The following is a 19573-nucleotide window of genomic DNA, read 5'->3' on the forward strand; positions in this document are numbered from 1 at the left end:
CTTCTTTTTTTTTTTTAAAGCAGGAGGAGGAGGACGGCTGGTTACATATTCCAGGTGATCCGGGCTTCGCCGAGAAAAAGAAAGAGCCCGGATCGAAACAACAGAGCGTTTCTGTCCTACGATTGACCTCTAAAAGCGAAGCGAGTCAACCTGCTCGGCCAAATTAGCGCAAAGATCAAGGGGGGATAGCAAGAAAGAGAAAGAACAGTGGGTGAGAACACAGAAGAGTGGAAAGCAAGTGGGGGTTATCCCCCCCCCCTTTTTTTCCCACTCATTCACCTTTCTCAACTGGAAAATTGTAGAAAAACAACACAGCTAAACGGCAAATTATTACCAAAGCTCCCCTCAGCGCCGGTCCGGAGCAGACATATTGGAGTTGTCATGCGGGGGGGGGGGGCAATACTTTCCGGGCAGTAGTTTTGGGTATTGCACTCCTTGACAAACATTAAATAAGACAATAAAATACACAGGTAAAGGACTATTTCCCAAAAGGCAGAGGTGAGAAATGCGAAAAGGTCTCCATATGAACGAAGGCATCCTGGCGGTCCGGGTGAATTATACACTTATGGAAGCGGCAGAACCCGACCAAGACGGCGTTATTCGACGGTGAGAATCCTGCATGCGCCTGAAGGGGGTTTTTTCCACCATCACGACAGCCCGTACTTTTCCACCCCTTTGACTCGGCGGAGACGCGGCGACGCCCTGAATGCCAATAAGGATCGGGTAGATGGTCAGGTTAATCGTCCGTTCCAGTTACTTTAGAGAAAAAAAAGGTATTGAATTCCAGGTCCAAGTCATGCAGAGCAAACCAGGTCTGCTGTCGTATATTTTAATGGACGCCGTTAAACGAACAGAAGCGGCCGCACGTCTCTCGCCATAGACGTTCAGGGAGGGATTTTTTTTTTTACGATAAATCGGAGGAGAAACGGAAGGAACATTTTACTAACAGGTGCATGACAGCAGCCGCTATAGGGCGAGACGGGAAGTGTGCGTTCACCGTCGGTATCAGGCGAGCATCTGAGGTTCATTCATCTAATGAATTTTGGCGATCAGGCGGTGCATGCAGCCGGTAGAGATCTGGCAGCACTCTTTAAACTGCGGGAGACATCCCTCCATGTCTCTGCTATAAATATAGATATTTGAGGCAGACCATCAGCTGCCTCACAACATAATGTGATTTGGTTTAGCAGGACCGCATTCTGCTGTCAGAGCAACAGTTGGCAGTGGAAGTGCAGCTCTGATTCTGATGCGTACCGGCATTTATTGCCACCTGTCGCCTTAAAAATCGCAAAACATTTGAAAGAATGTTGGTGGTTTTTCTTCTCCAGAGGTTTGTGTTTGACTAAAGTTCCAGCAGCTGTTGCCGCTTTGTTTAGACGCTACGAATCAAACGAGGAAGTAATGAAACATTTCTTCCGTTACTTGCAGCAACGTGATTTGCACCGATACGCAAACTGAAGGAAGATTTCGGTCACGCAGCACACCCCTTCAGTCGGTCCAACCAATAGCATGCAGACAAAAACGCTGGGAACTGTGCAAAAGTAACACCGTGGCTTCAATTACAGCCGAGTTGAGGGTTCCTGTTTTATGTTAAGAGAGATGTCAGCAAGGAGGAGAGGGTTATGAAGACGGGTCACAGCCCTCGTATGCCGTTTAACACCTGACGACGCCGAAGCCTGACCGAGGTCCATAACTCACAGAAAAAGAAGAGGGAGTCAAAAGAAAAGACTCCCCAGCTTAGATCTCGCAATCTTTTTGGCTAGATCATACAAACTTTGTCTCACAATTATCAAAGAAATAACTGTTAAGTATATCCTGTGTAAATTTTATTCCAACATTTTAAGACATAAATCAAAGCAACCACCTCAAGACATCCAACTCCTAACGCCGTAGAGCGAAGCCTCCTGCGGAAAACAAGGGCGGGTCGCAACCGGCCGACACGAGTCCATGGCTTCACCCGACATCCAGCGATCAAGGGCCTCCAACTAAAACAGTACCGACACTGACCTCGCCGAGACCCAGCAAATCAAACAGTCCTAACAAGGCATTAGCAGGCACCTCTGTAGATCCTCCAAGTCCCAGCCCAGGTCTGAAGAAACACAGCTGCAGAGGGTGGAGGGCAAACTCGCAAGCAACGTGGCGCCCCTGGCTAAGCTCAAGGGCGCAGCTGGAAGTTCAAGATTTCAAAGTAATGGGGGGGAAGGGGGGGTAAAGAGTAAAAGGATGTTTTTTTTTTAAAAAAAAAAGGTATTTTTCTTTCTCCGAAAGCAAAACGTATTCTATCTCAAATTTTATCTTATTTTTGAAAAGGCCTTTTAAATGTTTTTTTTATGTATTGCATCCTTTTGTTGCCTTTAGCTCAGTTTGCCCTTTATGATACGTGTGCATGTGGGCGTGTGTGTGTGTGTGTGTGCGCATGCACACGTATGCATGGTGTTCATCGCTGTGTGACCGCCGGTGTCTGGAGGAGAGAGAAGCCTCATCTGTTACCGGCCCAGCTCGGCCGGCCCGCTGCATGAAGTAGAACGACAGGGTGTCACCGCCGACGACAGTGATGGATGCCCCAAATTCTGCAGGCAACTTGGGCAATTGGACACATTAACAACGGGCACCTGCTTTCCCCCCATACAAATCTATTAAAAGATAACAGCAACAGCGGCTCCCGTACTATTAGTAAATTATGACTCTGTCTGAGTAAGAGGCAAGCGTGGGCCTCCCTTCTCCCACCTGCCCTCCGCCCACTCCACTGTGCCACACGTTGTAATTCACAGTCTCATACTGCCACCCAGTGGCGGGGACTCATAATGGAGTCTAAAAATATGGAGTACCGGTAATATATTTTAACAGTCAAATAAGTTAGCAGAATTGACTCAGATGTAATTATTTCAAACCTGATAATGGTAATGGCCATATTACAATTACATATACATATTTTATTTTATTACATTCAGGAAAATAAAAAAATTATAATGAAATTATTATTGAGGCGAGTTGCATTCACTTGAGAAAGAAACGCCCCATTCTTCTGAATTAAGGGGTTACGTTTAACAACATTGTCCATCCGGAATCAATGAGATAATTTTCTCAATAAATCATAAAAAGAGAATGTCTATTTATATATACAATATTGGATACATTTCAATTCTGAAAACAATAATTTCTGAAATAATTATTTAAATATTCTGGAAAACATTTGCATGGAAAAATTACATTTTGGGCTTTTCCTAATCAATTGGTGGGGGAAATTTCTTTTACATTTTCACTTCATTAAAAATGAAAATCTGTCTGGCGTGTTTAAATGCTGTTGATAATTGTCGGTGACAAACTTAAATCAGCTTGTTGGATATGTGAGGGTGTGTGTGTGTCAGTTCTTCACCATTTTGCTCACCTCGTGGAATAAAGGAGACCACAGACCTTCTCAGCATGACATCATGACAAATCTCAGGCCTGAGCTCAGGTACGCCACATAAAAGAGGGTCACATAAATTTGAAATTTGCCATGTGGGTAAATACTTCTGTGTCTATGGTGGTGGTGTTGCAAGCCAGTCAAGAATAAACGGAGGACAAGACCAGTAAATACTTTTACAGCGGGCAATTTGTCAGGATGCGTAAACGTCTCCAATTCCCAACAGCACCGGCGTAAAATTTACAGTCACTCGGGAAGTGACAATGCACAAAAAAGGACCACTTTCTGCTCTCTGGCATCACCCCCCCCCCACCCCCCGACCACTAAAACCCTCCCATAAATCTCCCCCGGTTCCCCCAGATGTCTGCTGTTGTCAGATATCACGCCTTGACAATGCCTTCAACCGTCATTGTCTTGACAGAAATATGATATGTGAAACTGCAGTGTCACATCGCTTAACATGATTTAGCCTAAGCTAGCCTGTACCATTTTAATCAATCAAAAATGTCACCCCCCCCCCCCCCCCCCCCCCCCGTAATGATAGTGGAGCTATAGGATTCCAGTGTTGGAGTGATCTATAAGACTTATCTGGGCTACTGATTTATGACTACTGCCGGCTAATGCTCCAAGAGGAGCCCTCCTACATCCCCGTCGTCAGCGTTTCCAGCAAACTGGCGAATAAGGAGGCCGGTGTTACCTCATCGGCATGGAGGAGGGTACTTCAGATCCCGTCATACATGACATTGTGCGTGTTTTCAGCTAAGATGCATTGCAGTTGCTAACAGAGTCCAAGGATTCGGCTGCTTGCGCATCCTTTGATCCAGCGTCCCGCTAAGATAATGGTTCTGTAAAACGCTCTGAAGCCCGATTGGCTAGCAAATCAACATTAAGGTATTCACAGTATATCAGGCTGGTCACCACGGCGATCACATCCAAACATTACATTACATTCAGCAAGTCACAGCAAGTCACAGCATCGTGCCAGGAGGAAGCACGGCTCACGAACAATGACGGCGAATAACTGGCGAACAGGAAGCATCAAAGATTTACTTCCTTTATTATAAATGATGAAATAAATCTATTTCTATGAATGGCAGTGGAAGCCAAGATAACTGGGATGTCTACCTGTGACCGCAATGGAGTGACTGGACCCACACGCCAGCAGCTTCACCCTGCCCGGCCCACCCCGGGTGAACCCATCCAGACGGGCGTCCCCCGGACCGACATCGTCCAGGCCGCCATGTCCGGTCTGGCCGAGCTCCCCGTTTCCCCAGCAAAGCAGATCCATGCTCGCCTCGCACTGTACGTCCTGAGAACACAGAGCGATGGGACATGCAATAGGCTGTTGCATCATTTTGTTTGATTAATAAAGTAGACGTTTAGGAGACTCAAATTTCTGCAGCTCAGGCTCAGTCTTCCATTTCATCGTTCATTTACCAGGTTTAAACATTCCAGAAAGTTCTGATCGGGAATAATATCCGGATCCAGATCGCACTCGCTGTGCAAGTATAGATCCTTGGAGCATTTTAGCATGTCCAGATTGCTATTAAAAATCTAACGGACTGTTGTAGCTGGACACCGGATAGAAACCATATTCATGTGCTCAAGCATTTATAGTAGCGGCAAATTTTCCAGTGAAGAAATGGGTGCAGAAAAAAAAGAAACAATAAAAAAGAAAATATTTGTTCGCTGTAGATTTATTTAAACGTCATCCACTCAGTATTAAGCCTCCATAAAACCAATCGGAAGTATTTGCAAATGAATTGCGAATCAGACTCAGACCACCAATACTCTCCCGATTGTTTCAAAAAAGAACTGCAAATTAGAATGCAACCGTACACACACACAGAGAGACCTTTTGTGTGTGTGTGTGTGTGTGCACGCGCACCCAGACATATGCTCACGTTGTAGAAAACGTTGGCGGTGCAATCCCATCCGAATGATATTGGCATTTTTTTTACGAAAGAGCAAACCAATAAATAACCTATTAAAAAACTATAAGAGATCAATAGCTAATTTCTTTGCATTGATTACCACTCGGACATTTAACATGCACCCTGTGGCTACAATGTGTGTTCTGCGAGCTTAGATCCCCATTGGCCCTCGTGAGTATTAAAATTATCGATTCAGACAGAGGACTAAAAATGTCAAGATGTTCATTAATCTTAATAAAGACTGGATCTGACCAAGGAACCCCCCCCCCCCCCCAATGCAGGGATACAACCTATCCAACCAGGAGCACACACACACACACAGAGATTAATGAGCTTCCACTGAGGGCTGTGATTTAAGTCTTTCCCATTAATAGATCAATTACAAAAGAAGTCATTTTAGTACAGGGCTCAGTTTTACCTTAGCATGCTAGCTCCACGTCACATTTCACATTCTGCAGCGACCGATCGCCATCAGTTATTTGTTGATAAGTTTCAAAGAAATATTCCAAACGAAGCGGCGCAGCAGTAATGAGGCCTACATGCAGCCGCAGCTGCTGTTGCGCCGCAGATGGCCCACCGCAGCCCATAATGGACAAATGTTATCAGGCGCCGCCGCACAGCCAGCTTCAGCTCCGCTTTATGCAGATGAGTTTCAAAGCACGCAGGGTTGTCCTCGGCTTAATGAGGGCCCTAAGCCGGATTTGATTTGTTCACTTTTTTTTACACTCTTAATTACTTTCATATTTCTGCCAAAGTTACTCGTCCCCCACCCCCCTCCCTCTGATTGGCATTTGAGCTGCTGCCATCATTTTCTACAAAGGAAGAGATAGCAGCTCTCAATAAGTTATACCAAGAGACTTTTCAAACCAAACTCTATTATTCAAGAAAGAACATTTTGCAAAGCGTGCCACATTTGGCAGAATTGAGGAGTTGGACATTTTTGGTCAGGATTCCATTATGAATATCCTGGAAATGTTACACGGAAGAGGTAGAACGTGCATCGGATCCAGAATGACGTTGAGAAAAACTGACATTTTAACAATGAAAACTCCATTTATGGATCCCAAACTCTGTTAAAAATACACATCAACTCTGATTCACTTTTCATGGTTGGTGTATCAAGATACCAAAAACAGTTTAGAACCTTTTGGTGATGATCCAGATCACCAGGTGGACAGTGTAAATCTAATTAGGAGGGGAATGAGCTGCTCAGCAATTGGTCATCTATATGATGATGGAAACGCAAACACATTACACTTTCCTTCAGAAAGTATTTCCCCCTAAACTTGCTGTTGATATTCTTCTTCAGAAGTTTGGGCAGAAACTCAGAACAAATGCACAAACAAACCTCACATTGGTTGTAGCCCTGGCTTCAGTTCCCCCCCTCCTCCCCTAGCAGAACTCTCTGTATTGGCATGGTAACCATCGCCATAGCGCCGTCTGTTGACAGCGCACCACCTGACTGAGCCCAGGTCTTTGTGTAAATTAGGGCCAACTTTGAAACAGACAAAGAGTCTCTTAGCGACGTTAGCGGTGCACAAAAAAACAAACCCAGAGTCGAACAATGAACTGTCAGTCCGTCTGTTCAAACCAAAAGAGATCTCAAAAAGCCGAGGCGAGAGTTCCGTTTTTCTTTCTTTGAGGTTCTTGAGTTACGGAGGAACTATTTTATTATCATGAGGCCAAGTCAGGTATGGATCCAGATTCAGGTTCTTTTTCATATTTGTCAGCAAAATGGAAAAGAATGAAACTTTTACTTGGAGATAAAATAAAATAAAAAATAGCAGCACACAGAGAATTAAAATCTCTGCAGTTTAAAGCTAATCCAGTATGATTATTAACGACAATCCAGACCATCACCGAAAACCTAATAGATTGTTCCTGGCACTATAGCCCTCTAAAAAGTGCATTTAGTAAATCCAATCTGTAATCCTTGCTGACAGATAAACAAACAAAGCAACATTGTGAACATATTAAACTGCGTGACGTGCCTAAATAGGCTATGCAGAATGGCTTTAGACTCACTTTGACCTGAAATCGAGACCCCAAACGCTTCACTTACACTAATCAAGCCAATATTTTTAGGAGATGTTTATGATCATACGAACCGTTTCAAGTTCCTCACAGTAGCCCATTCCATTTTGAAAACCATTTAAATGTTCCAATTTGTTTTCTTTCCAATTGAAAATTCGAACTTAAGATGGCGGTGTTTTTCTTTTTTTTTTTTAATCAATTAAGATTACTTTAGGCACTAATAATCCATAATAATCAACCATGCACGTAAAGCTACGGCTAGGTGTGCGAGTAATAGACTGTAGAAAAAATAAATACATTTACTATCCATAAAAAAAAGACAGAAAGGTAAAGTTATAGGACTTGAATACAAAAGTCACTTGAATTAAAAAATAAACAAACGCCACAGTACCGCCACGCCCACGTTACGTCGCTGGGTTGCTGAATAAAAGGGTTAGTTTTTTAAAACATACACGTCAAACTGTATTATACCGGAGTAAAAAAACAAAACTTTAAAATGACTTACAGTCCACAGAGAAGCAGCCTACCGGTTCGGTCCAATGTGACGCCGCTCGGAATGGCTCCACCTCTGACAGGTGACTGTAATCAGAGGCCACGCCTCGGTTTCTACACACGTGTGTGAAATGTTCCTGATTGCATTAATGTAAACGTAAATCCGTTATAAAAGCACAAATCATAGCAAATCCCGACATGAAATTAAATGAGAGATTGGACAACTCCATATTGGAAGCTGCAGAGTTTTTGCTTCTTTCATACTTTCAATCAATTTCTGGAAAACAAAATGTCCCGCGGATGAATCCTAAAGCCTGCAATGATCCCACATTATTAAGCCTTAGTTTGAACAAAGTACAAAAGACATCCGACAAGCCAAGTAGTGACGTTGCAGTTCCTGTTTTGTACACTCGGTGTCAGTAGAGGTCTTTGATCAGACTTCACTGGGCGTGTTGGGAAACGCCCCAAGACAGAATACAAAACACCCCCCCCCCCACCCACGGATTTTTTTTTTTACATTTCCTTTTGAACTTCCGTGAACGTTTTAGATTTATATGCCCCCGTCGATATGAACATATTTAAACAACTAATTATCTCCGCCTATCAAAGATTACCCATAATTCCCAGCAAAACACGGACGTCACTTTGTACCCCCCCCCCCTCCCCGCCCCCTAGGTTCAAGAAAAATAACTCTTGCAGTCATATATTTATAAAACATTTTTCCTCTTGTCCAAAAATATGCAATAATATAATTGCATAAATAGACCCGCTTGCAGCCTCGCCCCCTCCCAGTCATGTGTACTGGCTTCACTGGGCAGGCTGGACGCGGACTTGTTCAGCCCCCTCCCCAGCCCAGGCGCGGTTGGGGCCATTTTTATTGCAAAACAAGACACAGCAACAAGAAACTACATCTATCCAATGTTTGTACTGCTGCTTTTGACGTAAAGCGTTCGTTCACTCTCCGACACGATGCCTTCGATCGAAAGCCTGACGATGACGTGCGACGCGCTGAACGAACGCGGGACGTTTTCCGAGGGGGACACTCTGACCGGCAGAGTAACGCTGGCCTTATTGAAGGAGACCCCGGTGGAGAGCCTGTGCGTCAAAGCCAAAGGAGACGCCAACGTGCACTGGTCGACCCGCAGGGGGGATCGAACCTACTCGTACAACTCGCACACGAGATACTTCAAAGTGAAGCAGTTTCTGATCGCGGAGAATGGCAAGGGTGAGACTTCCTGTTAGTGACGCGTGAATAAACATGTTGTAAAAGTCAAAGTACGCCGGGAGCATTAGTATTATTGTTATTATTATTATTATTATTATTATTATTATTAGATTCCTTTAGTGATATAAAGTGAAAATACAATTGTCTGATTGATTGTTAATTGTCATGTCAGACACTGTAATTCCCAGAGGAACCCACATCTACAAATTCACCATCAACATACCACATGGGTAAGTCGAAAGATATTCACATTTTAAAGCCATTTATTTTCATTTTTAAGTGTAAAAAAAGAGAGAGAGAGAGAGAGAGAGAGAGACGTGTAAGGCTGGCGAGTGTTTAATTGGGATTCGACATTAATCTGATTCTGCACGGTAGGAGCATGCCTTCATCCTTCAGGGGGGTTTATGGAAAGATCGTCTACATCCTGGAGGCGAAACTTTCCAGGAGCTGGAGAATTGATCGGACGGTGGAAAGGGAGCTCTGCTTTGTCACCAAGTCCTTTCCAAACCTTCAGGCTCTGATGGTTTGTGAAACACTGAAAGCCCTGAACTCTGACTTCATGGTTTATATGTCGCAGTGCTTTATGTCCGAGTCATTATTTGGAAGCAAGAGTCTTTACAATGATCTGCAGTACAGATTTAAAGGCAATTAAATCACGCCTAGCCTTGTCTGAATCATGGAACTGAAAGTAACTGTTCTCCCTGTTTGTTGAATTCTAGACCCGCCATGTGGGTTCAGCAGACAAAGAGATGGGTTTCTTCTCTAAAGGAAATGTGCACATGGATGTCATCGTTGACAGGAGAGCGTACGCCCCAGGTAGTACATTTCTTCTTCAAACAGGGTAGGTCCAAGTGATGAAAGGCGTTCCGTTGAGGCCGAGGCTTTTCTTTTCATAGTTTCATAACCGATATCTTGTAAATGAAATAAAAAAAAAGAGGGCGCTACATTTGTTTTTGTTTTTTTTCTTGCCTATTTTTCTGCCAATGAGAAAGAAAGAAATGACATATACAATTTTGATATATTATCACGGGAAAAACAGCTGCAGAGACGTGCATAGCCGTCTTTAATATTTAGACTCATTTATACATGTTCTGGGGCCCACTGCACATGGCGCATTTACGCCACATTGATCGTAATTTGTCCCTCTCTTTATAGGCGACGTTGTGGCGATTGTTGCAAAAATTAACAACTCCTCATCCAGTGAGATGAAGCCCAAATTCAGTTTGATCAAGGACGTGGTGTACCGGGCCCGGGGCAACACCAAACGCGAGGAGTGCGTCGTCCAAAAGATGGTTGACAACTGCATTCGGAGCCAAACGCAGAAGACGGTGAATTGCGCCATGAAGATTCCTCAGGATGTATGTCTGTCAATCCAGAACTGTGACATCATCTCAGTGGACTACCATTTAAAGGTAAGCAGCGGGGGGGGCGTCAGTGCACCATTGTATTTTGCTGCTTGATTTTAACCATTGTGTGCTAATGCTAATGTAGCATCGCCTGCTAACACAACCACGTTTTGCTCCCAGGTCTATCTGGACATCAGCTTAGCTTCCGATCCAAAGGTTGTTTTCCCCGTGACCATTTTCCCACCCGACCTGGCTCCCGGCCCTCAGCCAGGTGGGGCTGCGGGTCCCTATCCATCAGGGGCCTTTGGGGGCCAAAGCAGCAGCAGCGACTTCGCTCCCCCAGCAATGGCTATGGCTCCGTATCCAGCAGGTGCCTTTGGGGGACAAAGCAGCAGCAGCAGCAGCTTCGCCCCCCCTGCAGGGGATGTGGGCCCCTATCCTTACAGACACCCAGGGGCCCAAAGTAGTTCAGCGCCCCCGCCTCAGTACCCCGCTCAGCCAGCACACGTCAGCGGGGGCTACAATAACGCGATGCCTCGGCAGGCGTCTCCGTACGGATATCCACTTTCATCATCGTCGTCGTCGGTGCTTCACCCTCCACCCACTGCCCCGAGATTTCACGCGCCGCCGTCCACCCCAGAGGTTAACCCCCCCCCGTATTTTCCACTGTCGAGCATATCCGCAACAGCTCCGGCGTACAACGTGTTGCCTTCAGCGCCGGACTTCCTGTCTCAGACGGATGAAGCTCCTCCGGCATATTCACTTCTTTTCCCGTCTTCGGCTAACCCCGATGGTAACAAATAGAACGTGTTGAATTACTTCATGTTTGCTTTAATATTCAGTCACCCAACATGTGTCTTTAGCACTTATTTTGCGTCGTTGAATATGTGAATTTAAAATTTTGAAATGTATTGGTTGCAAAATGTGCTTTTTGTATGTAATATATATATATATATAAATGTATATAATATATGTGTGCAGTAGTTGTTACATGCCTTGTTTCACTCAAGTGTCCTGTAGAGTAGACCGTAGGTCATTTCAGTATTCTGATGTAAACCTGCTCTCTCTAACTCGCTCTTTTTTAATGCTAACTCTTGAGTTGTTTTTGTATCAAGAAAATAAAACTATTTTCTGCAACTACAGCAATCGACTAAAAGGCCAAAGATATATTTTCTCTACTTTTTCAATTCTGTCGAGTTTAAAGGTAAACAGGCTGTTACTGTCTTATTTTACGCGCAGGATTTGCCCAACTCTCAATTTGCCAGTCTTTCATTTCAATAAAGAATGATTTGAACGAGCGTTTCTGAATCTCTCTCTGTAATTCATGGCTCTGTGATTACACCTAGTTTTTTTGGGAATACCTTACCTATCAATCAATCAATCAATATTTTATTTGAATCATTTATGGATCATTTTCTGGCTGTCCTCACAGTGATCTGCAGGTTAGATCAGAAGTGAGAGTAAAGTCCCTCCCAGCCTTTTGTAATAACGGTACAGTTTGAACTGTAAGTGTCGAGGATTAAAAGCAACCGTCCTTCCTGTTTCATCAATTCATCACGCCATGTGGCTTCAGTAGAAAAAAGGATGTTCTCTAAAGGAAATTGCCATATGTTTGACAGGGGAGCTTCCGTCCTAGGTAGTAAATGTCCTCTTCAAACATGGTCGGCTCAAGTTCAAGGTGGGTGGGCATCCGACAAGCCGCCTCCGAAGGAAGTCACTCATTCCTGTATTTGTCTTCTTAATCACTTTTCATTTTAGATTTAAATAACGACATTTTCTTATCAAAATCTGTTCAATGGTGTCATCTTGCATTTTTGGTCTTTTTTGGGGGGGTCAAATAAATCCCTGAATAACCTAATCTGTTACTTGCCAAGATAATTTAACTCTTTGAGTGCCATTCACGTCTAAAGAGGGTTTTATATAACATTCACTGCCAACCCTGACATTGATACCTGCCTCTCTTCAACGGCCAATAACTCCAGAATGAACTAGAAAACGACAATCAGAGATTGCAGACCCCGCCTCCAAAAGACTATTCGATCTTGTGAGACAGTAAACAGGGCTTCCGGATCAGAGGGGCCAAACCTGCTCTAGCTTGCTGCTCCGGAACGTACTACAAGACTCCTTCTGGACTCTTTTTCCCATCATGCCATTCGTGTCCCTCCCTCTTAAAGTGGCAGTTTACAGCACAGGCACAATTCCAGATGTAAAAATAATTCTAGAATCTGGATCCAGATCCAGATCAACGCCATTCTCGGGGAGGACCGAGCCACGGACAGAACCTTGCTTGTGTAAAAATTTCAAGTCGATTGGGTTACTAGTTTTTGAGTTATGCGCTCGGACAGACAAACAAACAAACAAACAGACAGACAAACAAACGCACCCAATTGCAATACCCTCGCCTCCTCTTCGGCGAGGGTAAAAATGTTGGGAACAGACTTTTTTTTTCCTGATAAAAAAAGATACTTTTCTCTTTCATTCTGGTAGGTTTGGTGTTTGCATAGTCATCAAAAATAATATTTACTATAAATACAAATGTGCAACAACTGGGGCACTCGGCATATAGCTGAGCTGACAATGTTTGGCACTCAATGAGTTAAGAGCACCTTTCTTCTTTTTGCACCCTGGGCAGTGCTGGTTGGCTTTGTTTGAACTGTCTGTCACCCAAACGTTTTTATTAAGATGTTGAATGAAGGCAAAATTATTTTAAATGATCAAATAAACGCAGCTCATTATCTGACTCATGTGGCATTAAAACTCTCGCATGCTTCTTTCATGTCGCTGCAGCAACATGTGAAGCAGTAACTATGACTCATCGACCAGTGTGAGGTCAGCACATGCATGACTGTTTATATCTTTCTCCTTGACTTTCCCCAAAGTTATTTTTCAATGTTCAACAAGAATATCTGCCGTGTCTCCGTTAAATTGCAACCATTTTTAATTTAAAAAGAAATTGTTGCTTCATCTTTCTGAATTTTATCCAAACAAGCATCACATATCAAACAGGAGTGATTCTACTAGTTCTGCTGTGCTAGTAGTAGCAGTGGTTGCTCCTCATCCTCATTTCTCCTGTTTCTGCTTTTTAACTCTGCTCTTGTCGGCCTCCCGTTTGTCACCAACCAAACCATTAAGTTTACAACACGCCGGAGGCAGACCTGAGCTTTCGGCATTTTTCCTGTTTACCTAAACTAAGCTGAACTCTGGGTTTTACCTGCCTGCCACGCCTATTTACCTGCTTGTCTGCAGTGCAGCTCCTTCTACCCACTCCACTCCAGCATGAACTTTGGCCTAGCACGCCAACCCTACATCTCACCAATTCACTTGTCACCTTAACCCTGTAATGTCAAGTGCATCATGTTTCATGCATGAGTTTGAGACCTCCACATCATTAAGTTTAATATAAAAAAAATCCCTGAATGTATACAATCAGGTACATGCATTTGTATTAAAGATGGTATTCAATTGTTTAATTTGGTCCTGTTTTTATTACCAGGAGGTTCAGTAAACTCACATTTTTTCCCGGTACTTATTTCCTGGTTTCAGTCACAGCATGGAGGATTTGCTCCCCTCTTTCCCCACTCCCAAGGACGACCAATGCCACACAGCTGCGGTCCAACAAAATACACTTTATTTAACACTCAACAAAGGAAAGAAGGTAGCAATATAGGCTCCAGGGTGGGCGTGGCCCAAAACAACAAACAAAACAATCTACCCTCCATAACTAACTTACCTATCCAAAATAAAAGAAAATGAAAACACAGGTCACTCACCTGACGCCCTATAAATAAAGAGGCGAACAAAGGGTTTAACAAAAAAGAGCTACCCATACGGCTACCGGGACTGCTGAACAAGCGTCACAATTACTCTCAAACCAACGTCACAATTACTCAAACTAACATCACAATTACTCATATTTAACACAGGTCAACAAAGCGCGGTGCGGTTGGGGTAGGGCCAAGAAAAGTGATACAAGAGCTCAGGCAGCGACCATTTAATACCAGCACCGCCAATCAGCAGCCAGCACCTGGAGAAAGAAAAACACGCTAAGGGTGGCAGCACCACCCTCAGGCAGGGAGGAACAACAGAACAGAACAGCAGAATCACAAATAAATGACCCGGGGTCATAACCCCCACCCCCACCACCAAAGATCAAACATCATTGCTCAGGTCCTCTCGACAGAGTCTCTGCTGAGGATCTCTGTGACAGCTGATGGTGCTGCTCTATGTGTGGAAGGTGTAGCTGGAGGCTCTGAGCCATCTGGGGCTAACAAGGAAAATGCATTAAATATGACGTAAAACAGGCAATAATTTATTTTATGATAATCATTGAATGTGGTCAAATTCACCTCAGGGATAGGAGGATTAAGGCAGTTGGTTTCTTCAAAATAATTTAAGAATTACCTTTTGGTTAACTTGAAATGACCTCCTTTAATTTAATACATTTGTGTCTCCACGAATCATTAGATGAAAAAACACTTTTGTATTCTGAATTCTACCTTAAGTTTTAATATCAGAATAATACTATTCTCTAATAACACTAATAACACTTATAGACAGGCCTAAATAATAATGAACATTTCGCGTGCCTTTCTTTTAACTGTATAAAATGAGAGGTGGGTTACTTTAGTCAAAATTAAATATGCGCGTGCATGCGGGAATATTAATAAGTATGCTTTATTAGAATAACATGTATATTCACTCATCGGGCGGAGCCGAGGCTGAATATATTTACGCGAAGCGCCATCCATGCGTCACGATCCGAAAAGCTTGTCAGCGTGCGTAAACGCGGATGTTTGAACCAGCGCACTCAGAGCCGGAGCCGCGTCTCAAATAATGTCTCCGATACAAGACTTAAAACTGACTTATACGATTCCCAACAACAGGAAAACCCTTTCTGAAGGAGATACCATCCGGGGATCCGTCACCTTTTCTTTGACCAAGCGCGTTAAAGTGAAGCGCATTGTGGTGAAAGTCAAGGGGGATGCGCGCGTCGAGTGGACGGAGGGCGGCGGAGATGAGGAAACTTCTTACAGCGGGCACAGAAGATATTTCAAATTAAAAGAAAATTTAGTGCCAGAAGGTAGGGGCGAAAGTAACGGGATGTCTCTGTGTTTATTTCTTTATCTTAATAATTGGACGAAATTGATGTTTAAATTATTGACTTGTTGAAATTTGAGGATCAGTGACTGCTTGCATTGTAAAGTGAAGCGTTGTACATTGTTACTGTTACTTATTTACATAATCTATAATCTATAATAAATAATAAATAGACAAATAGGATCAATGCACGAAACACAGACAAAATTCACCTGGGTGAATATTATCGACATAATTATATGCTAATTATAGGGTAATTTGTTAAATCTCCAAACAAGAAAAGTATTTCACATATCTACTCGTGTTCTTGATTTACCTCAAAAGAGATCAAAATGTCATATATTAAAAAAGAGTCCAAAATGTTCTGTCTGGTGTTAATCCTTCTCACTTTGTTCCTCAGGTGCTGAACTTCACAAAGGAAGCCATCACTTTAAATTCAAGCTTAAAATCCCTGAAGAGTAAACGAGAATTTCTACCATTAAAAAACGTTAAATTCTGCAGCATTGGTGGCTTTCAGGACAAACTGTATTCACGGGCCGCTTGTGTTTTGCAGGGACATGCCGCCTTCTTTTAAGGGGCCACATGGGAAGATTGTCTACATGCTTGAAGCAAAGATTTCCAGGAGCTGGTGGTTGCCTTCATTGATGCAAGAAGAGCTCAATTTTACACCAAAGTCTTCTTTGCTTCACAACCAAGTGATGGTGGGTGGGACATTGTGGGGAATTAAAGATATATATATATATATATATGGGATTATATATACTCTTTTTCCACAAGTTAACGCAGTTCCAAGACTCTTATATGCAAATATCTGCGACTGTCTTTGGTCAAAATAGCAAACAGATGCTGCAGGACTTACGACTGTTGTGGAAGACAAGATATGTATAAAAATAAGTCACATGATTCAGAGACAGTGGAGTGGCGAGTGAAAAAAAAAAAACATCACGAGCTTTTTGTGAACATGAAGCCTGCCAAGGAGCAAATATGAACAGTGCACTGTGTCAGAAGGGAGGAGGCAGCGATGTAGAGCCACAGTAATCAGAGATTTTATGAGAAGTGTGATATGCAATTTGAAAAATGGTGTAAAGTACAAACATCTACTTACGAGTGTGTCACGTCCCACACCTGTCAGTGCTGAAAATGATTTGATCAACACAATCACATCTTGAATATAGTCAGTGAGGATTCATTTTAGACGTTAAAGAGTTCACTTTTTGTGCACAAGAATCACCAAATCCAAAGGTTAATAGCGAGGCGGCTGTGTTTTCTCCTGGACTTTGTTGTGCAGCCATGAAGTGGATATGAATTCATGTTTGTCTATGTGATTTCTTCTAGTGTCCCCACACGGGTTCAGTGCGTAAAGAGTTTGGGGTTTTCTCCAAAGGACAGATCCGTCTGACTGCCACTGTCGACAAAAAGGTTTGCTCGCAAGGTAAAGTTACCAGAGATCACAAGCATCACAGTCACGGCAAAAAAGCACCGTGTGTTGTTGGATGAAAGCACAACTTTACAGCTTTTGCTCTTTGCTTTATTACTCTTGGTTTATGTTCAGGTTATAATTACAGCATGTCTGTCACATCTGAATTTGTCTATAAATTGTAAATGGTTTGCTTGAATTTTTTTAGGGTGAATTATATGATTGTTTTTTTTCTACAGGTGACACTTTATCCATTGTTGTCAAAATCAGCAATTTCTACTCCCAAAAAATTAGACCCAAATTCAGTTTGCTGCAGAAAACCGTCTTCAGGGCCAGAACCTCCACTAAAACACACGAACAAAGCCTTTGCACCATGGTCGGGGATACGATCAAAGGGAATACAGAAGACACCGTTTCCTGCCGCATGAGGATTCCGATTGACGCAGTTCTCACTGTCCATAATTGCGACATAATTTCAGTTGACCATTACCTGAAGGTATGTGATATTAACACTTATGTCTTGTCCATTCTAATCCATGTGCTGTATGTAACTCACCAGGCGTATGTAGAGTGTTTGCTATAAACCTGCAAAGTGCTGCAAAGTTATGGAAATGCAAAAATGCCTGGGAACAGAAAAACAGGTTCCTAGACTAACACTGACTTTCTCGAAATTATGTACTGATTATGTACTTTGATGCAGATACTGTTTCTGCTATCAGAATGTTGATATTCCTCTGGCTCTGGGAAACAACCGCCTCCGAGCTACTCGCTAATGGTGCAAAGCTACAGCAGAAGTGGTGCAATGAGTAGTTGAATGGTCATTTTTCAAAAAGCTTTCATCTCGGTAGAATTTACTCACTAATATATTTATTTATTTATTTATTTTTTCAGGTGTATCTGGACGTCAGTTTTGGCTTTGACCCAATTGTGATCTTTCCACTGATCATTGTTCCTTTAAGGTGTGTTACTCGTAAACCTGGTAAGAATGTGGGGCCTTGTCCAGCTGGACCTGTCGGGCCCCCAAGTTACAGTGACTTACCTCCCCCTGCCTTCCCTCCTGAACCTTATCCCACATCCGGAGTTCCAGGATATTATGGATACCCAGCTCCGGATCCCACACAATATGCAAACACAGCAAGTGGTTTCAGCAATCAGTGGCAACAACTGGTCACACCACCCTGTTTATTTAATGCAGCTTTCCCACCACCGCCTCCTACTGCCCCGTCTCTGTTTCAGGAAGCACCTCCGACTTATGAATCTCTTTTTCCTGATTTAAATTACACAAATGATTTCTCTGAGCCGGATGAAAACAGCGAGCTTCAACGAGAAAATAAATAATATTGAAAATGTGGACTGCCGATTATGACATTTGAGTTTTTATTTATTTATTGTTGCTCTATCCTTTGTGCTATAATGTTAATATCTATATGTTCATGCAAATGCACAATACATTATTGCACTTTATCTTCATCTGGCTTTCTTCTATAGCCAAGCTTGAAGGTGGAGGTGGTGGCATGAGAGAAACAAGCAAGATAGGTTTTGAAAGCAAAAAGTCCCAAATCATTCCCCCCGAAACAGAGGAGGTTACCCCCACCTTGCTGCTCTGGGCTACTGGGAAATGTATAAGAGTTTGGTCCTTCGACAATCAAGACGATTAAATAAATATGTCACACTTCATAATCACAAACATAACAGCCGTTTCAAATACACAAGGCGTGGCGAGAACCTTTATCTTGGAGATAAATAAAGTCCTTGTGTGGCTCTATCTTATTGACTTGCTTCTAAAATCGGGAATTATAATATCATCAAGAGGCCATTTATTTACTCATCACAATTTACAACCAGCCATTGCTTGCCCTTTTACTCAACTTCTACTTTATGCTGGCACCTGGTGTGACAATTAATAATAATAAAAAAAAACTCACATGTTTTACAGGTTTATAAAAAGTACTGCATAGCAAACAAAAGAAGATTTCTTCTTGGTTGAGAAATACTTACATTTCTTGTTGGAACATGTGGCTGAGATAAATCCAGTACAGTCTCTGACATGCTTAGTGGTGCACGGAGAAAAACATCACGTGATCGAACTGGCCCCAAACTTTGTCCCGTTCCTCACAGTAACAAGTGAGCAGTCCTTTGCAGGAGGGAACATTGTTCTCTCCTTTTAACAGATTTATGTTCTTTGAAGCTAATTGGTAGTCCATGGAGATTCAGTGCACTGGGAGTAAACACATTCCCTTGCCTTCCATAGTGATGAACAATATGTGCATGACTGCCATGTGTGAGTCACACATTAGCTAATAAATAAATAATCAAATGTGCTGGCGACGCATTCGGGGTGTACCCCGGCTCTCACCCATAGCAAGCTGGGATATTATCCAGCAAATCCCGTGACCTGAAAGGATGAGGAGGAGGAGGAGGAGGAGGTGACTGGAGTCCCGCCCACTTGCACTTGCTCCTGTTGCTGCCTGGAGGCATCCAAACCGTGCCGGATGGGGGTTCTCAGTCCGTCACCGTCGACATGGGAAGAAGGCTGTGGTGTGTCTGCGTGCTCATTCTGGTCGTTTTCAAAGGTAAAGGAAAAAAGAAACACGTTGTTCTAATTTGCCGAGTCACGTTTAA

The 19573-nt window shown here is 43.1% G+C and overlaps 2 protein-coding genes across 3 annotated transcripts; both read left to right on the forward strand.

The window, feature by feature from the left end:
• The first annotated feature begins 8835 nt into the window (after window positions 1-8835).
• On the forward strand, window positions 8836-11729 carry LOC137893211 (arrestin domain-containing protein 3-like). The gene is made up of 6 exons (XM_068738660.1): window positions 8836-9091; window positions 9264-9321; window positions 9467-9614; window positions 9811-9907; window positions 10247-10503; window positions 10618-11729. The coding sequence occupies exons 1-6, from the start codon at window positions 8836-8838 to the stop codon at window positions 11239-11241; spliced, it is 1440 nt and encodes a 479-aa protein (XP_068594761.1). The 3' UTR covers window positions 11242-11729.
• Window positions 11730-15251: 3522 nt separating this feature from the next.
• Window positions 15252-18298, forward strand: LOC137893199 (arrestin domain-containing protein 3-like). Of its 2 annotated transcripts, none has more exons than XM_068738648.1 (6): window positions 15252-15517; window positions 15935-15992; window positions 16088-16235; window positions 16870-16966; window positions 17191-17447; window positions 17843-18298. In XM_068738648.1, the coding sequence occupies exons 1-6, from the start codon at window positions 15271-15273 to the stop codon at window positions 18287-18289; spliced, it is 1254 nt and encodes a 417-aa protein (XP_068594749.1). In that variant the 5' UTR covers window positions 15252-15270; the 3' UTR covers window positions 18290-18298. The 2 variants fall into 2 exon arrangements, with proteins under 2 accessions (XP_068594749.1, XP_068594750.1); XM_068738649.1 differs by having other exon boundaries at window positions 17911-18064.
• The last annotated feature ends 1275 nt before the right edge of the window (window positions 18299-19573 follow it).

The sequence above is a fragment of the Brachionichthys hirsutus genome, chromosome 4 (genome assembly GCF_040956055.1).
Source record: "Brachionichthys hirsutus isolate HB-005 chromosome 4, CSIRO-AGI_Bhir_v1, whole genome shotgun sequence".
Lineage (NCBI taxonomy): Eukaryota > Metazoa > Chordata > Actinopteri > Lophiiformes > Brachionichthyidae > Brachionichthys > Brachionichthys hirsutus.